Source organism: Diadema antillarum, unplaced genomic scaffold, assembly GCF_040938485.1.
Source record: "Diadema antillarum isolate AM-2024a unplaced genomic scaffold, OU_Dant_1.0 seq00000430_RagTag, whole genome shotgun sequence".
Classification (NCBI taxonomy): Eukaryota; Metazoa; Echinodermata; class Echinoidea; order Diadematoida; family Diadematidae; genus Diadema; species Diadema antillarum.
The window spans coordinates 470,354-485,648 of record NW_027271411.1 but is presented as its reverse complement, the minus strand read 5'-3'; the positions used below and the strand labels follow the sequence as shown (position 1 = coordinate 485,648).

The window sequence follows — 15,295 nt, the reverse complement described above, 5'->3', positions numbered from 1 at the left end:
TCAATTGTACTGTATATGGCATAATTGGATTGGCATGTGTTTGTTACTTTAAACTCACATGCCATCTTATCAACTTTCTCTTGGTAGAGACAGATTTTCTTTTAAAACTCCATCATGATTATCTGTGTTGATTTTTTTTTTCTCAAAATCCGTTTGGATTTAACATGAAAGATTTCAATTGCAATCAGGTAATTTATTTATTTATCTTTTTTTCTTTTTTTCTTTTTGCTGGTTAGGTTAACAATTCTCCTGTGCAAACTTCTCTTTTAAAGCATGAAAATTATCATCTTTTTCAGTCAAGTGGTCATTGTCTTTTTGCATCTAAATATTATTGGAAAATTTTGTAAGGATTTATTCCAAAGAGCTCTATTTGTATGAAAGCAAAGCATGAATAAGTTATAGACAAAATGAAGGATGTTGGATATGCATGATTTAGTTTTTGACAGAGACAGAGAAGTAATGTCATGTTAATGTCAATGACGTCATCAGAAAAAAAAATATTCTTTCTTTTGTGTCTGTCTTTTTTTTTCTTCAGAAACCAGAAGTCATATGTACATATTGTGAAACACTTTGTACTGATGTGTATGTGGCCCATCATTTTTACCTCATTTTTGCACAATATTATTCTACAAAAATTGCACTCCTTAGGTTTGACTGTCACAAGTGTGCTCTGTGTATCACACACTATGTTGTAGTGTTAATGGAAGTGAATGTATTAATTTTTCCTTCATTTTCAACTCTCAAGTCAGTATTACAGATACTGCCCTTTCTAATAACTAAAATGTCATAATGATACTAGCCTCTGTAAAAGGCACACATCTTGTGTCCTTGGTAAGTTTGAACATCCCTGCCTGTTAAGCTACTCAATGCCAGTTTGCACTGTTTATAGTCTTTCAAACGTCAGTCTATGCCAACTTCTCAAGTTGCCGTTCAAGGTATAGATTACTTAAGAGTCAGATGTTACTTTGAAGTTCACAGCGTATGCTTCAAAAAAAAAAGGAAAAAAATTAGGAAAGTTCAAAAAAAGGAGAAAAGATATACTGTAATGCCATGCACTCAAAATTGCCTTAGAATTTTTCAGGTGTGTGGTGTTTGTATGTGTGTGGTGATTGTACATTTCAGGTGCATTTGTGATATCATTTCAGTACTACTCACCAACTGGGAAAGGTGTCTTTGGTTATTTGTTTTGACTTATAGGCTCTTATTAGTTGCAAGGCATTGTGATTTCTCGTGACAGTTGTTTCTTATCATCAATAAGGTGTAAGAAGATGACACTGTATGGATTTGTTGTGATAAATAGCCAACTCACTGCTTGCAAACAGAGGTGCTAAGAAATGATATATTGAAATTGATAGTTTCTAGAAGCCCTCAATCCTGCTCTCATTTGTCTTTTCTTTTGATTTTCTTTTAAACGTTTGGTTCACAGATAAGGAAGTTATTCCAAGTTTGATCATAACAACCTCTCTGTCGTGTACAATGGGGACATAGTTGTCATTTTATCATGTCATTTTCTTTGCAAAATATTATGTTATTTAACCTCATTATATTGATATGTAAAAAAATATCATGGTTACAATTAGTTGTATCACTCCACCATGCACTCCACAGTAGGTTGACATTTGAACAATCAGATCCAACCTCAATGCAATTATTTTGTACTTGAAAGTGTACAGCATATTTAATTGCAATGTATACTATTCGAAAGTTGTGTAATGTGGTCATCAGTGATATGCCTTATGACATAGTCATGCAAAGAGGTTAGGACAGCAGTGCTTATTTTCAACACTTCAAGCTCCCTACAAGTATGACGGGATTGGAGCTATGTAATGAGCTACACATTTGTGTGTAACGATTCACCTCATGTTTATTCTGCATTCACTGTCATCTGCTACTGACCATCATCATCATAATTATGCAAGCCAATACAAACGTGTTACAAAGTACAACATTTTAGGCCAGGTTTAGAGCTTTAGTAATCATCATGACACGTGTATCTAGATGTGATTCAGCCATTCATGGAGTTTATGGGCTAAAGCCTGCTAGTTTTGTGTGTGGGACAGGTTTGTGTACAGATCTATAGATAAAGAATCCTTAATATGCAACAATTTGAACCGTGTTGAATCATGTGTATACAATTGTATATGCTGTAGCAATGGAAATATGTAAGGAGGAAAACTGGCTATACTCTACCTGTGAATGTTTCAGTATGCAATTTCTACCGTATCATCATGTTCACATTCAAATTTGAAGCAAAATGATTTAGAAATGACAGCTTTCAAGGGTATGCATACTAAAGATACAAACATAAATGTAAGTATATGGGACCACTTAGGTTGCTTGTTTCATGAAAAAGTATTGTCATGAAAATTATATTTGTGATGAAATGTACTCTTCAAAAAAATACTTGCATACATGTTTATAGTGTACAGTATTGTATATCTTCTTCCATGGGGACAAGTGGGAGGAGAGTAGTTAATGACTTTTCTTGAATGATTTCTTGACAATCTGCTCAGCATTTACACTGGAAATGTTTTATTGTAGTCATGATGGAAAAGAAATCATTGGTAGATTCATTTTAGATGCATGTTAGATTTAACTGCCCAAGAGTATTGACTATGATATGTTTCTTTCATCATTCCTTTGCAAATTCCATGCAATTAAAGAAGAGGTAATCATTTGAAAAATGTTTGCTTTGTTATTTTTCTTGATGCATTACCTTTCCAAAGGAGAGAAAAAAAAATCAGCAAACGTGTTCACTTATTTTTAGGTGAGCAGTAATAGCAGTTATTAAAAAATTAGTGGTATAGAAAGCTTTAGTTTATCATTTTGTGTCCAATCTTGCCTAAAATTAAATCAGGTGAGATGTGGCACTGTTGGTGTTTAACTGCTGGAGAAGACAATCTCTTTTAAATTGAATTAATGTCAATGCAGTATCAAGTGATGCATATTGGCTGTAGAAAACAACTGTTAATGATGAAGTCTGATGAAAGATAACATCAAGAAAAACCACTCTGTGTATCAATGCATTTATGTTCATTTAGTGGTTGTGTCAGTTTTCATGTGGTCCTTAACCCGTTGAGGACGAGTCCCGAGTATACTCGGGCAGGTGTCTATATGGGAAATGCATGTTGTAGCCAAATCAGCCTGTCCTCAACGGGTTAACGTCAACGATATGCACAAGATACATGATTCTTCACCAACTGAATTTAAAGGTATTAAGAATTTAAAATTAATCCCAAATGGCTGGATAGATTTATTAAAAAAACAAACAAACAAACAAACAAACAAACAAACAAACAAACTACCTGGTCTTGGCTGTATGCATTTCATCATTTGTGGTGAATCAATTCATGCATTGTAATGTTTCTCACAGATGTCCATTTAAACTAAAAGTGGTGGACTTTTGCATGAGATCCTGCTAATCCCATTCATTCAAGTTGCATCATATGAGGGGGATTTTATGATATAAACAATAATTTTCCATTATTATGGTGAAGGAGATGAAATTGAAAGTATAGAAAAATATCAGCAGAAATTGAGAAATCTCGCTCCCACCCCCATAATTGCCATTTTTAATGACAGTAAACAATGTACATCATTAGGAAACTTATGAATACTGTACCTGTCTTCATTCTATGACTATGAGAGTGTTTTGTATGTGAGATTGTCACCAAGTATGTGATATTCTTTAAGTTATTTCCTTCAGAACTTTGCGCTCTTGTACAGGAGGCACATCCCGCATTGAAGACATAACAAATCATTTCTTCCATGCATAACACAAGATTTAGTATTAGTGGAAAATTATATTCATTTCTGGTCAGTTTTCTCCTGTTTGTGTTCATAACAGAGGATGATAGATTCGAGGACATGATGTTGGATGATTTATGGCCATTCACAAAGTCTTCATTAAAAAATAAAGAAAAAATTGTGTGATATTTACTAAAATTTCCACCAACATTCTATGTTTGTATTTTATCCCTCCACTGCTTTGTAACAACTTCCTCTTTCAGGTAAGCTATCATATGCCTTAGATCTACATGTAAGTTGAAGTTGAATTGAGTAATGGCAGATGTTATAAGAAAGTCTTGGCATGCAATGTACGTGCAGGAGGAATGATTAGAAACCTACAAGCCATTAGCAGTGAGTCATTGTAGAGGATGACAAGGGCTTGGTTTCATCTCTGAGCTCAGAGTCATAAATTGTGGCAAAGCTTGCTGTCACGCCATGCAGCTTTGAGAAAGAGGTTGATGATGGAGGTCAGACACTATACAGTGGACTCATTTTACCTTTCACATCCTTGTTCAGTGGTACCTACGTGCATAAATTTGTTGATTGCATATTAAAGAGGATGACTACTTACCTTCACAGTATATGTAGTGTACATGAATTTCACTTTCATCAGTGCTCAGGTACAGGGTTCATGGGCAAAACCACTTTTAGTTCATAGGAACAGAAGTAAGAGCAATCATGACATTAGAAATTCAGATTTTCTGGTTGCATTTAATGATCATGATAGTGCTGTGACTGTATTGTGATATCAGCTTTATTTAATTTTGAAATTCTAGATGATAAGATGATTGCAGCATAGCTAAGAGCAGTATCTATCCCATCACTTCATGTTTTACGAGCTTGTGAGAAGGTAGTTTCATCTCGAATGTGTAGCCCCTTTGTCTGAGGAGGTTATGCGTAATGGCATTTGGCATTTTCATGGCAGTAGAGAGAAATTTGGAGATATGTTTTTAATAATAATTTGTATTTTTATTTCTGTTTTGAAAATTCTCTACAAACAAGGCAATATTATATTTCTGTTGTCTGCAAAAAGAAGTGTGATTATTTTGAAGAGTTAATTTTCATTTCTGAGGCAATTACACTGGCACTGACAGGTTGTACTGCTAGATATATGTGTATACTTGGATTATGATTTTCGCTCGTCAGTGTGTATTGGTGGCATAGGAGTTTAATGCCTCCACACTTAACATTCATGTTGTACCCGAGATTGTAAATTTTTATCGTCTGAGATTGTGATAAGAAAAAGATTATTGTTTGTAATAAAGTGAGCCATTTTACAGCAAAAAGCATCAATTATATATTCCTCTTTTGTACCATGTACATCTAAAAGGCTATAGTAATGCTGCCCTAATTAACATTTTTACTTGTGTTGTTTTTATCTACTTTTTAAAACATGTACATGTTCTTGGATTCAACTGCCTATGAGGTCAACTTATCTACCTCAAAGCATTAGCTGTGCTTTCAGCTTAACATTATGTCAATGATTTTACACTTGATGGGTGAACTAACAGCATTTAAATATGCTCTAAAATCTGTAATTTGTGAACATACACACTCACACACACACACACACACAATGTAAATGTATACATATATGTTGCGAATTCACGTATTGGCTCCAATATAACAAAGAATCAAGAAATAAACTAGTAATGCATTATTTTGCCAATAAAGAAAGAGTTCATTGTACTCAAATTTTCGGTGGCCTCCACCTTCTTCAGGAGTCTCGACAGGGAATGACGGTACCAAAACACAAATACAATACAATAAACTCATTCTTTATTGGCAAAATAATGCATTACTAGTCTATTTCTTGATTCTTTGTTTTATATATATATATATATATATATATATATATATATATATATATATATATAATGTAGATATTGTCGATTGTATATATTGTATATATGCAATCGACATAAATAAGCACTATCATACAATATATACATGTATATATGTATATATATATTTTTTTATGTATGTCAGTTTCCTCCATAAAAGAACTTAACAAATCAGTATTCAGATTCATATATAGATTTTATTCAGAATACACATCTTGTAAGTACATTATCTTTATAAAATTGATGAAATTGTTCATTTTGGAAATACATGTGATTCTTATGAAAAAAAATATAAGTATTCACATCACAATTTGTACATAATAGACTATTTTGGCAGCAAATATGCTTCTACATGTCTGGTAACTGAATTTGAATAACCAGTACAATACTGAGAGACCCAAAACATGTATGCCACTGTCTGATGTACTGGAAAGGAGCACAATTGCTTTAAAAAAGCTATATATATATATATATATATATATATATATATATATATATATATATATATACCAACTTAAATGGTACTCCATTCTCATTAGTCTAAGAGTAAAATTACACAAGACAAGTTTCATTAAAACCACACATATAATTAAAAAGTTATGGAACACATTCAAGTTTGGTGTGGTTACATGGAACGAAGCAAAACTAGTAGAGGTGATGATATAATTGCCTCATAAGTCTACCATTAACATACACTCGTATTATTACTGGATATCCTCTCCCTTTTTAAATGAATCTAAAAACAAATTACATCTTGTGTATTAGATATCATTGTTCAGTTGTGATACTGTCAACTGTTCCCACTTTGAAAGGAAGAGGCTTGCATAGTTTTGAGACTATCAACCAAAATATGATTCCTATTTCATTTCAAACGTATAAACTATCAGGATAGTTCTGCTGCAAGAAACACAAATGCTGCATGTGGTAGCATAATAAATCACTCTCATGAAAAATGTGAAATTCTACACATTCTGCAACTTTCTCTCATTACACATACAACTTTAATGCAACTCTTACAGCTCTGCAGTGCTTCTCGGATTTCATCCTTTGGACTAAGTTTAAATTTAGAGTGGTTGTGTCTCATTCACTCACTAGTAAAAATAATAAAATGAAGTCCAAATTGATGATGACACACAATAATGTGCATTACTTACTTTTAGAGCATTGTTGCACTGGAGGGCTATAATAGGTGAACAGTACATTGCATTAGCTCCTCCATAAAGCATAATCTGCAATAAACATTGCATAAAGCTTGATACATAACAGGAGAAGAGAAACTATATCAGAAGAAATTGAAAGTCGAACTAGTGCAGAACATTTTATATGGTCAGTTCATGTCACATATAGCACTCCTTCACTTCTACTATGACAAATGCAATCTACTGTTTTGAACAATAAAATATCAACTCTTCCTGGTTGCATGCAGGTATTCTGGCCGGCTAATTCTTATCAACATAGCACACACTACAGTACATGGGACATACATTGATGAGATTAAAAAATATAAAAAGAAAAATGAGACAGGTGCACTCCTCGTGTATGTTTAAAATGCCTTCAAGACATACCATCAAAATCTAAAAATGCAGCATATCTATGAATAAGAGAGAATGAGAAAAATAAAAAGATCTAAACTACTTTAGTTGCATAATATTATGCTTGTGAGAGATACTTGCAAAATAAGAGCCATGTTTCCAAAACAAGTGTATGCCAAGCTTTTATCTTATGATAACACAAGAGTGTGATTTGTGATTATTTGGTCTAAAATCTGTTTCTCTGATTTCATCTATTGAATGAAATTGACAGAACATCTGCATAACTATTCTGCCTTGGTGATAGTATTGTTGGTAAACAAACAGTGATGGAATCCCAAGCAGGGAATAAACTCTGTGTAGCTTGTAAACATGGAATGTGAAACATGCAAGGTTGTATTGCAAGATTACATTCAAGATTTGGAATTTGCCTTAAAGGTCACATGACCCTTTTGAAAATGGCAACAAAAAAAAAGTTGCTTGGTTGAAGAGTAAATACTTAAATCTCGATCCCAACATCGTTGATGAAATCTTAGTAATACACCTCAAAGCTTTCTTTTTTTGGGGGAGAAATTGTCACTCAACAATATGCTCCACTTTTGTACCAAGAATAAAGGTCTTTTTTTTAGGGTCTAAATAAATTTGATCACAGAAATCTACAGTATTGTTCCCCCCTCCATTGTAAGGAAGTTTCCAGTTTTAGCATTCTGAGGAAAGGCCTGAACCTCTACAATATATCAGCTTATGAACAGAATCTAATTTGCAGGGTTGTAGGAGGGGTACTTTAACTAGGGAAATACAACCCTGCACACAGAATGCAAATAATTTGATATCTTCTTGGCTGTTGTTGTCTTTTCATGTTGAAAAATATAAGAAGCAAGTGGAAAATAGATTGTGACATCTTCCAAGATAATGTAGTTCAGATGGTTTGCAGCAGGCACTGATCATCTCCTATATGCCTGATACAGTGTAACTTAGACAGGGATTGCATGTCTTTTAGAACATTCCTTAAAGTCTCACATCTCAAATCGATTTCACAGTTGACAGGAATATCAACATTCTGGTAATCTGCATGGTATCCTCCAAGTTTTTTTTAAGCATAACATATATAACAGTTCAAGACATCATTGTAAAACCAAGGAGCTTGAAACACACCTTGGTAAAACAATGCATCTACATATCAACATAAAACTTCACAATTACGCTCAGATGAAAAACTAACATGCACTCTGTATATACACGTAACAAAAATAAAACAAACCATTAAAGCATATAATGCAGCTATTTTCACAGGAATGAATCTATACATGGGAACTCATCCTTTGTATTTTGACTGACAAGTTCTTAAATTATGTAAATTATTTTCTGAAATGACAATACATACAGATGCGGCTTTTTTTTTTTTGGTTCTGTTTTTCAGTTCTGAATTAGTCTGCACAGAAGAGATTGTAACAGAATGGAAAACACCATATCATTAGTAATACATTAGCTTACTGTATATAACAAGTAAATACACTTCAATAAGCATATACATGGCATGGAGCATGATATAGCAAAGGTCCTATTACAGTACTGGTAGAAATATTGTAAGAAAGCATGTGAGTTGTTAGCAAAAAAATCCTAATCGAGCAGAATTGTGCTTCGCCTGAAATGGAGAAATCCTGCAAGACATGATATATTTGCGGCATGAAATTTTCGTGAATTGGAGCCGACGGCCTTTTTCGTGGTATAAAATTTTCGTGAATTGCCACTGGCATTCAATGCATGTAGTGTAGACAAGAACTTTCACGGGCATTTAATTTCACAAATCTTGGTGCTCGTGAAATTCGCGATGTTAGAATGCACGCGAACATTCCTCGTTTTACAGTAGCTTATCTTTTCTACAATGCATGTCAAATGATGTATGAAAATAAAGGTTATGATAATAATCCTCATAATCATGACAATAATGATGGCAATGAACAGGCTGTCACACTAATTGGTTCCTCAGCACAGTACAAAGAAAAGTCCATTCATGAATCTCTCTGCAGGTATTTTCTCACAAAGTTGATGTTAAACATCGAAGCTTGTATACAGAGAAGCAGTGTCAAATGACAGTTCTGAAGAATAATATTGATATATGCCACCTGAAAACATTGAAATGGACTTCAAAAGTTAGTTTACATGAATGAGAATCTAGGAGGTGGTACATGGCAAGTTAATGGCAAATGAAAAGAAGAAAAAAAGTGTTCACAAGTGTCCACAAAAAAAAAATGTGAATAGTTTTGTTTTGAACAAAAATTCAGCTAAAGGAGAGATGCTAATATTAAGTAATATAAGTGTGTAAAATCACACTTATTATACACAATTTGGTTCTACATGAATATAACTGAAACTAAACTGTGACGATCTCTATCACATCACATAAAGTTTTTAAAATTACGCTGCTTTATAAATGTTACAAAGGGTATCATTGGATTAAACAAAAAATGACATTGTGTATCATTACGAGTATTGCTGTCTGCAGCTAATTCAACATCTGCCTTCTGTCTCTCTGAAGAGAGACATTTTGAGATTTTCACAAGATGCTACTGACGTTATCTACTGATGAAATAAAGGTAGAGTCATGATAATTACAAGATAAATTGGTCCAGTTTACTATAAACGTTAGGAATCTTTTACATATAGCCAACAGGAAAGGCAATCACATTTGCTGTGACTCAAACATCAAACTGTATTCACAGCACATCAAATTTGAGATGCTGCCATGGTATTGAAAGATTGTCTCTTTATACTCACACACCAAATGTGTTTGTGAGAAAGAATAAGAGGGTTACAATTCTGAGAATTTTCTTTAATTACATTTTTGCTTTCACTATTTACAAGATGATTCAAAGACAATATAAAATTGACAGCGGACTCTTTGTCTATATCTCTGCTTAACATATAATATACTATCTCCTTTTCAAAATGATTGCTACATAAAAACCAAAAACTTCACATTCATCAATGTTTTAACAATTATATCATAAACATGTGACACTAACTGACAAATAACAACTTACATACTTGTCTGCAAAATCCATTAAATTCACCTATGCATTCAATATAAACGTTAGCACTTGAAATGTGTTTGATCTAGTACTGTTGTATGTTCAAGGAAGACAAGGGGATAAACGGTACAAAAATATATACCATTCTGTGATTTACCAATAAGATTAGTAACACATGAAAAAAAATGTGGTATCACTGAGAAGGCATCAGGCAGGACTGTCTCCTGTCAAGAAAGTAGTAGGTTATATCTTTTCAAATTTCCTGTACATCTTGCTTACAAGATGAGAAGACGAAATATTCACTACATTCCTCAAAGAGGCACTCCCATCACTGAAGCATGTGGATCTTCAAGTGAAGCTTTCTTCAGCATCATCCATCCAGTCATCTCCAAACGGATTGCTACATGCCGTCGGTGGGCAGGCATCTGGACCACCACTCCTCTTATTACGTCTGAAAGGTGCGGAGACGAGGCGCAGACCCCGATTCACCATCGGACTGGCTCTTCCATGGCTTCCGCCACGATTCATACTGTCCTCAAAGGGGTTCAGCCCCCTTGGATACGATGTCTGCCTCGCGATCAACTCTGCATCGTCAGGATGGGAGACCAAAACAAAGGTGCTGTTGAGAGAGGCCGGACTGCTTGAGGCTGGGATGGAGTTATCGTCGGCTTCGCTGGAATTGTCAAAGGGATTGTTCTCCTGAGGGTATGAATGCACACTATGATCGTCCAGACTTGTCAGAGGTGCATGGAAGACCAGATCAGAAGACATAGGATTTCCATGACTTGAGGCAGAATTGGTGGAGGTAGACTGGACGAAATCTTGATGTTGCTGTAAAGGTATATCGAGGGAATTCCCAAAGGAATTGTCATCAAAGGGATTTAAGCTCACAGGATAGGAGGGCTCCCTGGTGTGTGGTTGAGGAAAGGGCTGAATACCGTTGACTGGTTCGTAGTGGTGCCCCTGGTCCTCTTCTGCCATGAAGGAATCGGACCTTCTGGAGCTAGCCGGAAATGTCTCTGAATGACCACTCGAGCCTGCAGGAGAATACTGATGTCCGATGCCTCGAGCTGACTGTGCAGCAGAGAACCCAAAGTCACCAGACCCATGATACTGGCTGAATCCATGCTCAGGTCCTGTTGATGATGATGCTCCCCAAATATCTGGCTCTTGACTGTCTCTGGATGCAAGGACAGATGAAACTGGCAAGATATCGATTGCCCTCTCTGGCTGATGTAATGAAGATGAATGCGGATGAACTCTGTGTGGATCACCATTCTCCTGACTACTCGATGACTCCTCGTTCTGAATACTGAAACTTGCTTGATCAAAACGGAACTGGAGCTCCGAATTCCCGCTGCTGTGTCCCTCGCCCTTCCCCGAACTGCTGAGACCAGACACCACACTCACATCAAGATTGGCTGCTTTCGGGCTGTTGAATACGACAAACTCTCCTGGTGACTTTGCACTCTTCGTCGGCGAGGGCTGCGGTGGTGGACTGATGCCCAGCGAAGGGAACTTGAGAGCAAGCTTGCGCCTTACAGTGGAGGAAAGGTCTCCAAGGTAACTCGATGCCCGACTGCTATTGGTGGCTAGTGAGGACAGGTCTTCGTTGGCGGTGTCACTGTACTCCTCGGCGTTTTCATGAGCCACACTCTCTGTGTCACTGGTCTCCTTGACGTGAGCTGTGCTGAGGAACTTGGAAAATTCGTGGACAGTCTGAAAACAAGAAGAGAAGCAGTGGTTTATCAGTTCTAGGTTCTAAGTATGTACACATACATTTTATACCCACCATTAAATCAGAGACTGATGGAATGATTAGAAGACCAACATTATATTTTCTTTTCTTTGACACCACTAAATCATAGTAACATATATATCTTATATACAGCCAACTGAGTAAGAAAACATGTTGTTGTTGTTGTTTTTTGCATTTTTCCTGTTTAGAATATGTAAAGACAAAGTGTGACAGATAAGATGATGTTGAGTTCCACACGGTGGTACATACATGGTGGACAGTACTTTCCCTCATCATAACAGCGATAAATGGTGATTACTTTTCTCATTTCCATATGCATTGGACCTTTTTTCCTTGAAATGCTGGATTCAGCTGAACAACTTTTTCTATTATTCTTGTATTACATCCAACTCTTCATTGTCAGGTGATCCCATCACTGCAAGCCCTTGAGGCTTTTACGAGACACATTTTTCTTTCACTTTACTCCACTTCTCTTCTCTTGTTTTTTTTTTTCAAAAGTCTGACTTTTATTTAAGTCTGACTTGTTACCACTTTGTTATTTGATGACCTTTGTCATCCCTTTGTGTATTATGTGTGAATTATGTTATATTTCATCTTTTTAACTGTATATATTGTAAATTGTGAAAGAAATAAAGGAGAGTTCTATGCTCTCAGTCAACTGCAGTTTCACTTCCACTTAGGACAACACAGCATCAGTAATCTTTGTCAGATTATGTTAAGCACAGCATAACATGTGGTCACCCAAAGCAACTGACAATGGTCGAAGCATCCCTGACCTTGTATATGAATGCATACTGGTCAGCATTGGCAACTGCCTGACCCCTGTCCTGGCGGATGGCCGACACTGTCCGTGGAATGTCCACACTGTGGCTGTCTTCTAGCCGCTGCATGTTGATGTCCGTTGCTATCACCATACCAGTCCGGCCAACTCCATCACTAGATGGAACACAAAACATGAACTATTCATACATTTCTTCTCACATTCTCTATCTTCTGTCCTTCACAGCATAATTTCTATATCTGTCTCCCTGATAAGGTCACAGACGTTGCTGTTGACAAATCTGTGAAGTCAGATGATTTGGCTGAAAAAATGAGAATTTTCATATTAACTTTGTTCAAATATTGGCAGTCTGATATCTTACAATCTTTAAAGTGAAAACTAAGTTTCGGTAAGTGCTTGAGAACCCGTCTAGCACCAATTCATTTTTTCTTGCAATATATCGAAAGAGTCCACTAAGAAACTTACCTGGCTGACACGGTTTGCCGGAATGATGAGTCGGTTTGGAGTATTTTGGGAAAAATAATAATAGTAGGAAAACCGACTTTTATTCCAGAAGGCTCCAGACTAACTCGGTCTCGGGGAAAAATTCGACCCTACTTCAGACAATTCACACGCAGTTCGTGATCGCCACATTCTACTGGCCACACTGGACTGCATAATACCAAATGAGGCCTAACTGAATGGACAGGAAAGTGCGTGCTATTGTATTACGTAAATCCTGTACAAAACAAAACAAAAATGACAGCGCGCGGTCCTCAGTTGCTGAGACGCGCGGTCTTTGGAGTTTTTGTTGTTGTTTATCAAGCGCCTTCGATTGTTTTAGAGGTGCTTAATAGGCGCACACTAATTTTGCATGCGCGCAAAAGAGGTTTTTGATGCGCGCGTTGTAACAACTCGGACCATTACTGCGAGTAGCCAGAACACGAAGCACTAGTTTATACAGGCCGCTCCCATAGGACAACACTGTACACAGAGGGACAACCATTACAACTCATCCCGCCGTCATCAAAGCGAAGCCGAGTTATCCCCGAGTCCGAGTTTAGCCTGACCCCGTTCGGGTAAGTAGGGTTGACTGAACCTTTTTGGTTAATATTTCGCATTTTCGTCGTTACCCATCGAATATTCTGTTATAACATCGTTATCCTGCACATTTCCTAAGCATACGTTCACATTTGGGAGCGAAATTTGACAACTTTTGTAGTCGTACCAGAACTTTGTTTGGGCTTTAACATCTTCGGTACTAGAACCTAATTTCAAAGCCTATGAATATTTCAAAATGACAAACTTTTTTTTCTTTTGTTTGCAACGAAGCATTTTACCATCAATTCTGTTTTTTGAATTAATGTGTTGTATGTAAATGGCTTATCTCCTACGTGGTTGACTGCACCTCATCCTCAAACCAAATTTCCTCATCATTTTGGTTTTCTAGACTTTTCTGACCCGTTTTAGGGAGGTTGGGCAAACTGCATATACCAAGAAAGCCAGGACTCTTTCTAAAATGACATATTAGTCCTCTCCCTATATTATTAACCACTGCTAACAGATTTTTATTACAAAAGCATCCCAGTTCTGTTGAGCAATGGGATAAACTGAGTGGCATGAACAGCTGTCAGAGATTACAGAGGAATAAAAAAAATAATTGGTCAGGCCATGCAAGTGACCCTCTGCCCACCTGCAGTGCACAATGACCGGCCCATAGCTCTCCTGGTGGGTGCTGTGGACCTGGAGTAGCATGGACATCAGAGCTTGACCGTTTGATGGAATGTCCCCATCCACCCAGTTGGTGAACCAGTAGTGGGTCACTGGCCGACAGAGGGTTTTCTGTGAGACAAAATTCATGAATTTCTTAGACCTACTACAGGTATGATACTAAAAATCCCAGCACACTGAGGTATTCATATAACAAAACATGCACAGGTTATTTTGAAGATGTTGTTGTCTACTTTGCCTGCTGAATATCAGGTCGAGTGTTACACATTTCCATTTTGGCAGTTTCTTTATCCCTCTTTCGTCTTTAGCTTGTGTATTTGAAAGTTTTATTTTGTCATCAATATGGAGTCTTATTCTTGGATATATGACACATGCCTCTGTATGTACCACTGCTTTACCAGTTACTCACAAACTGAAAAATAATATGAATGATATGAAGTAAGTTAATTTTGCTCATGTGCCACACACAAACATAATTCTAAAATCAGCGACGGTCTTATACTCCCTTGTCACGTAATTAAGGAATGTTTGATATTTCAGAGAAACTTTTGCAGAATCAGAAAGTCTGATAGCTCTGTATCTGTTTATTGTGTATAATTTCTACAATAGATCGTCATGGCATTAAGCCCTTTTATCTACATGCAAAGGACCTAAAAACACAAAAACAAAAATCACTGGTAGTTGATTAAATCAAACTTACGGCTTTTTCTTTTAAAAAAAAACTCATGCAAAAGTGCAAATTTGCACTAACTAATATAGAAATACTTGGTCTTCTCATCGGATCAAGATAATTTGAGATGAAACTCAAAATGGGAAAGTGTATAGGTCTAAAGTGAATCTTTTGAAGGGGC

At 36.2% G+C, this 15,295-nt stretch overlaps 1 protein-coding gene across 1 annotated transcript in view; it reads right to left on the bottom strand.

Annotated features, from left to right (window-relative positions):
- Window positions 1-10,080: 10,080 nt before the first annotated feature.
- Window positions 10,081-15,295, bottom strand: part of LOC139732537 (uncharacterized) — a 30,415-nt gene continuing 25,200 nt past the window's right edge. Inside the window, exons 9-11 of the mRNA XM_071643392.1 lie at window positions 14,407-14,555; window positions 12,730-12,889; window positions 10,081-11,913 (exon numbers count right to left, since the gene is read on the bottom strand). Coding sequence (XP_071499493.1) covers window positions 10,543-11,913; window positions 12,730-12,889; window positions 14,407-14,555 — 1,680 coding nt within the window. The 3' untranslated portion in view covers window positions 10,081-10,542. The remainder of the gene's footprint in view (window positions 11,914-12,729; window positions 12,890-14,406; window positions 14,556-15,295) is intronic.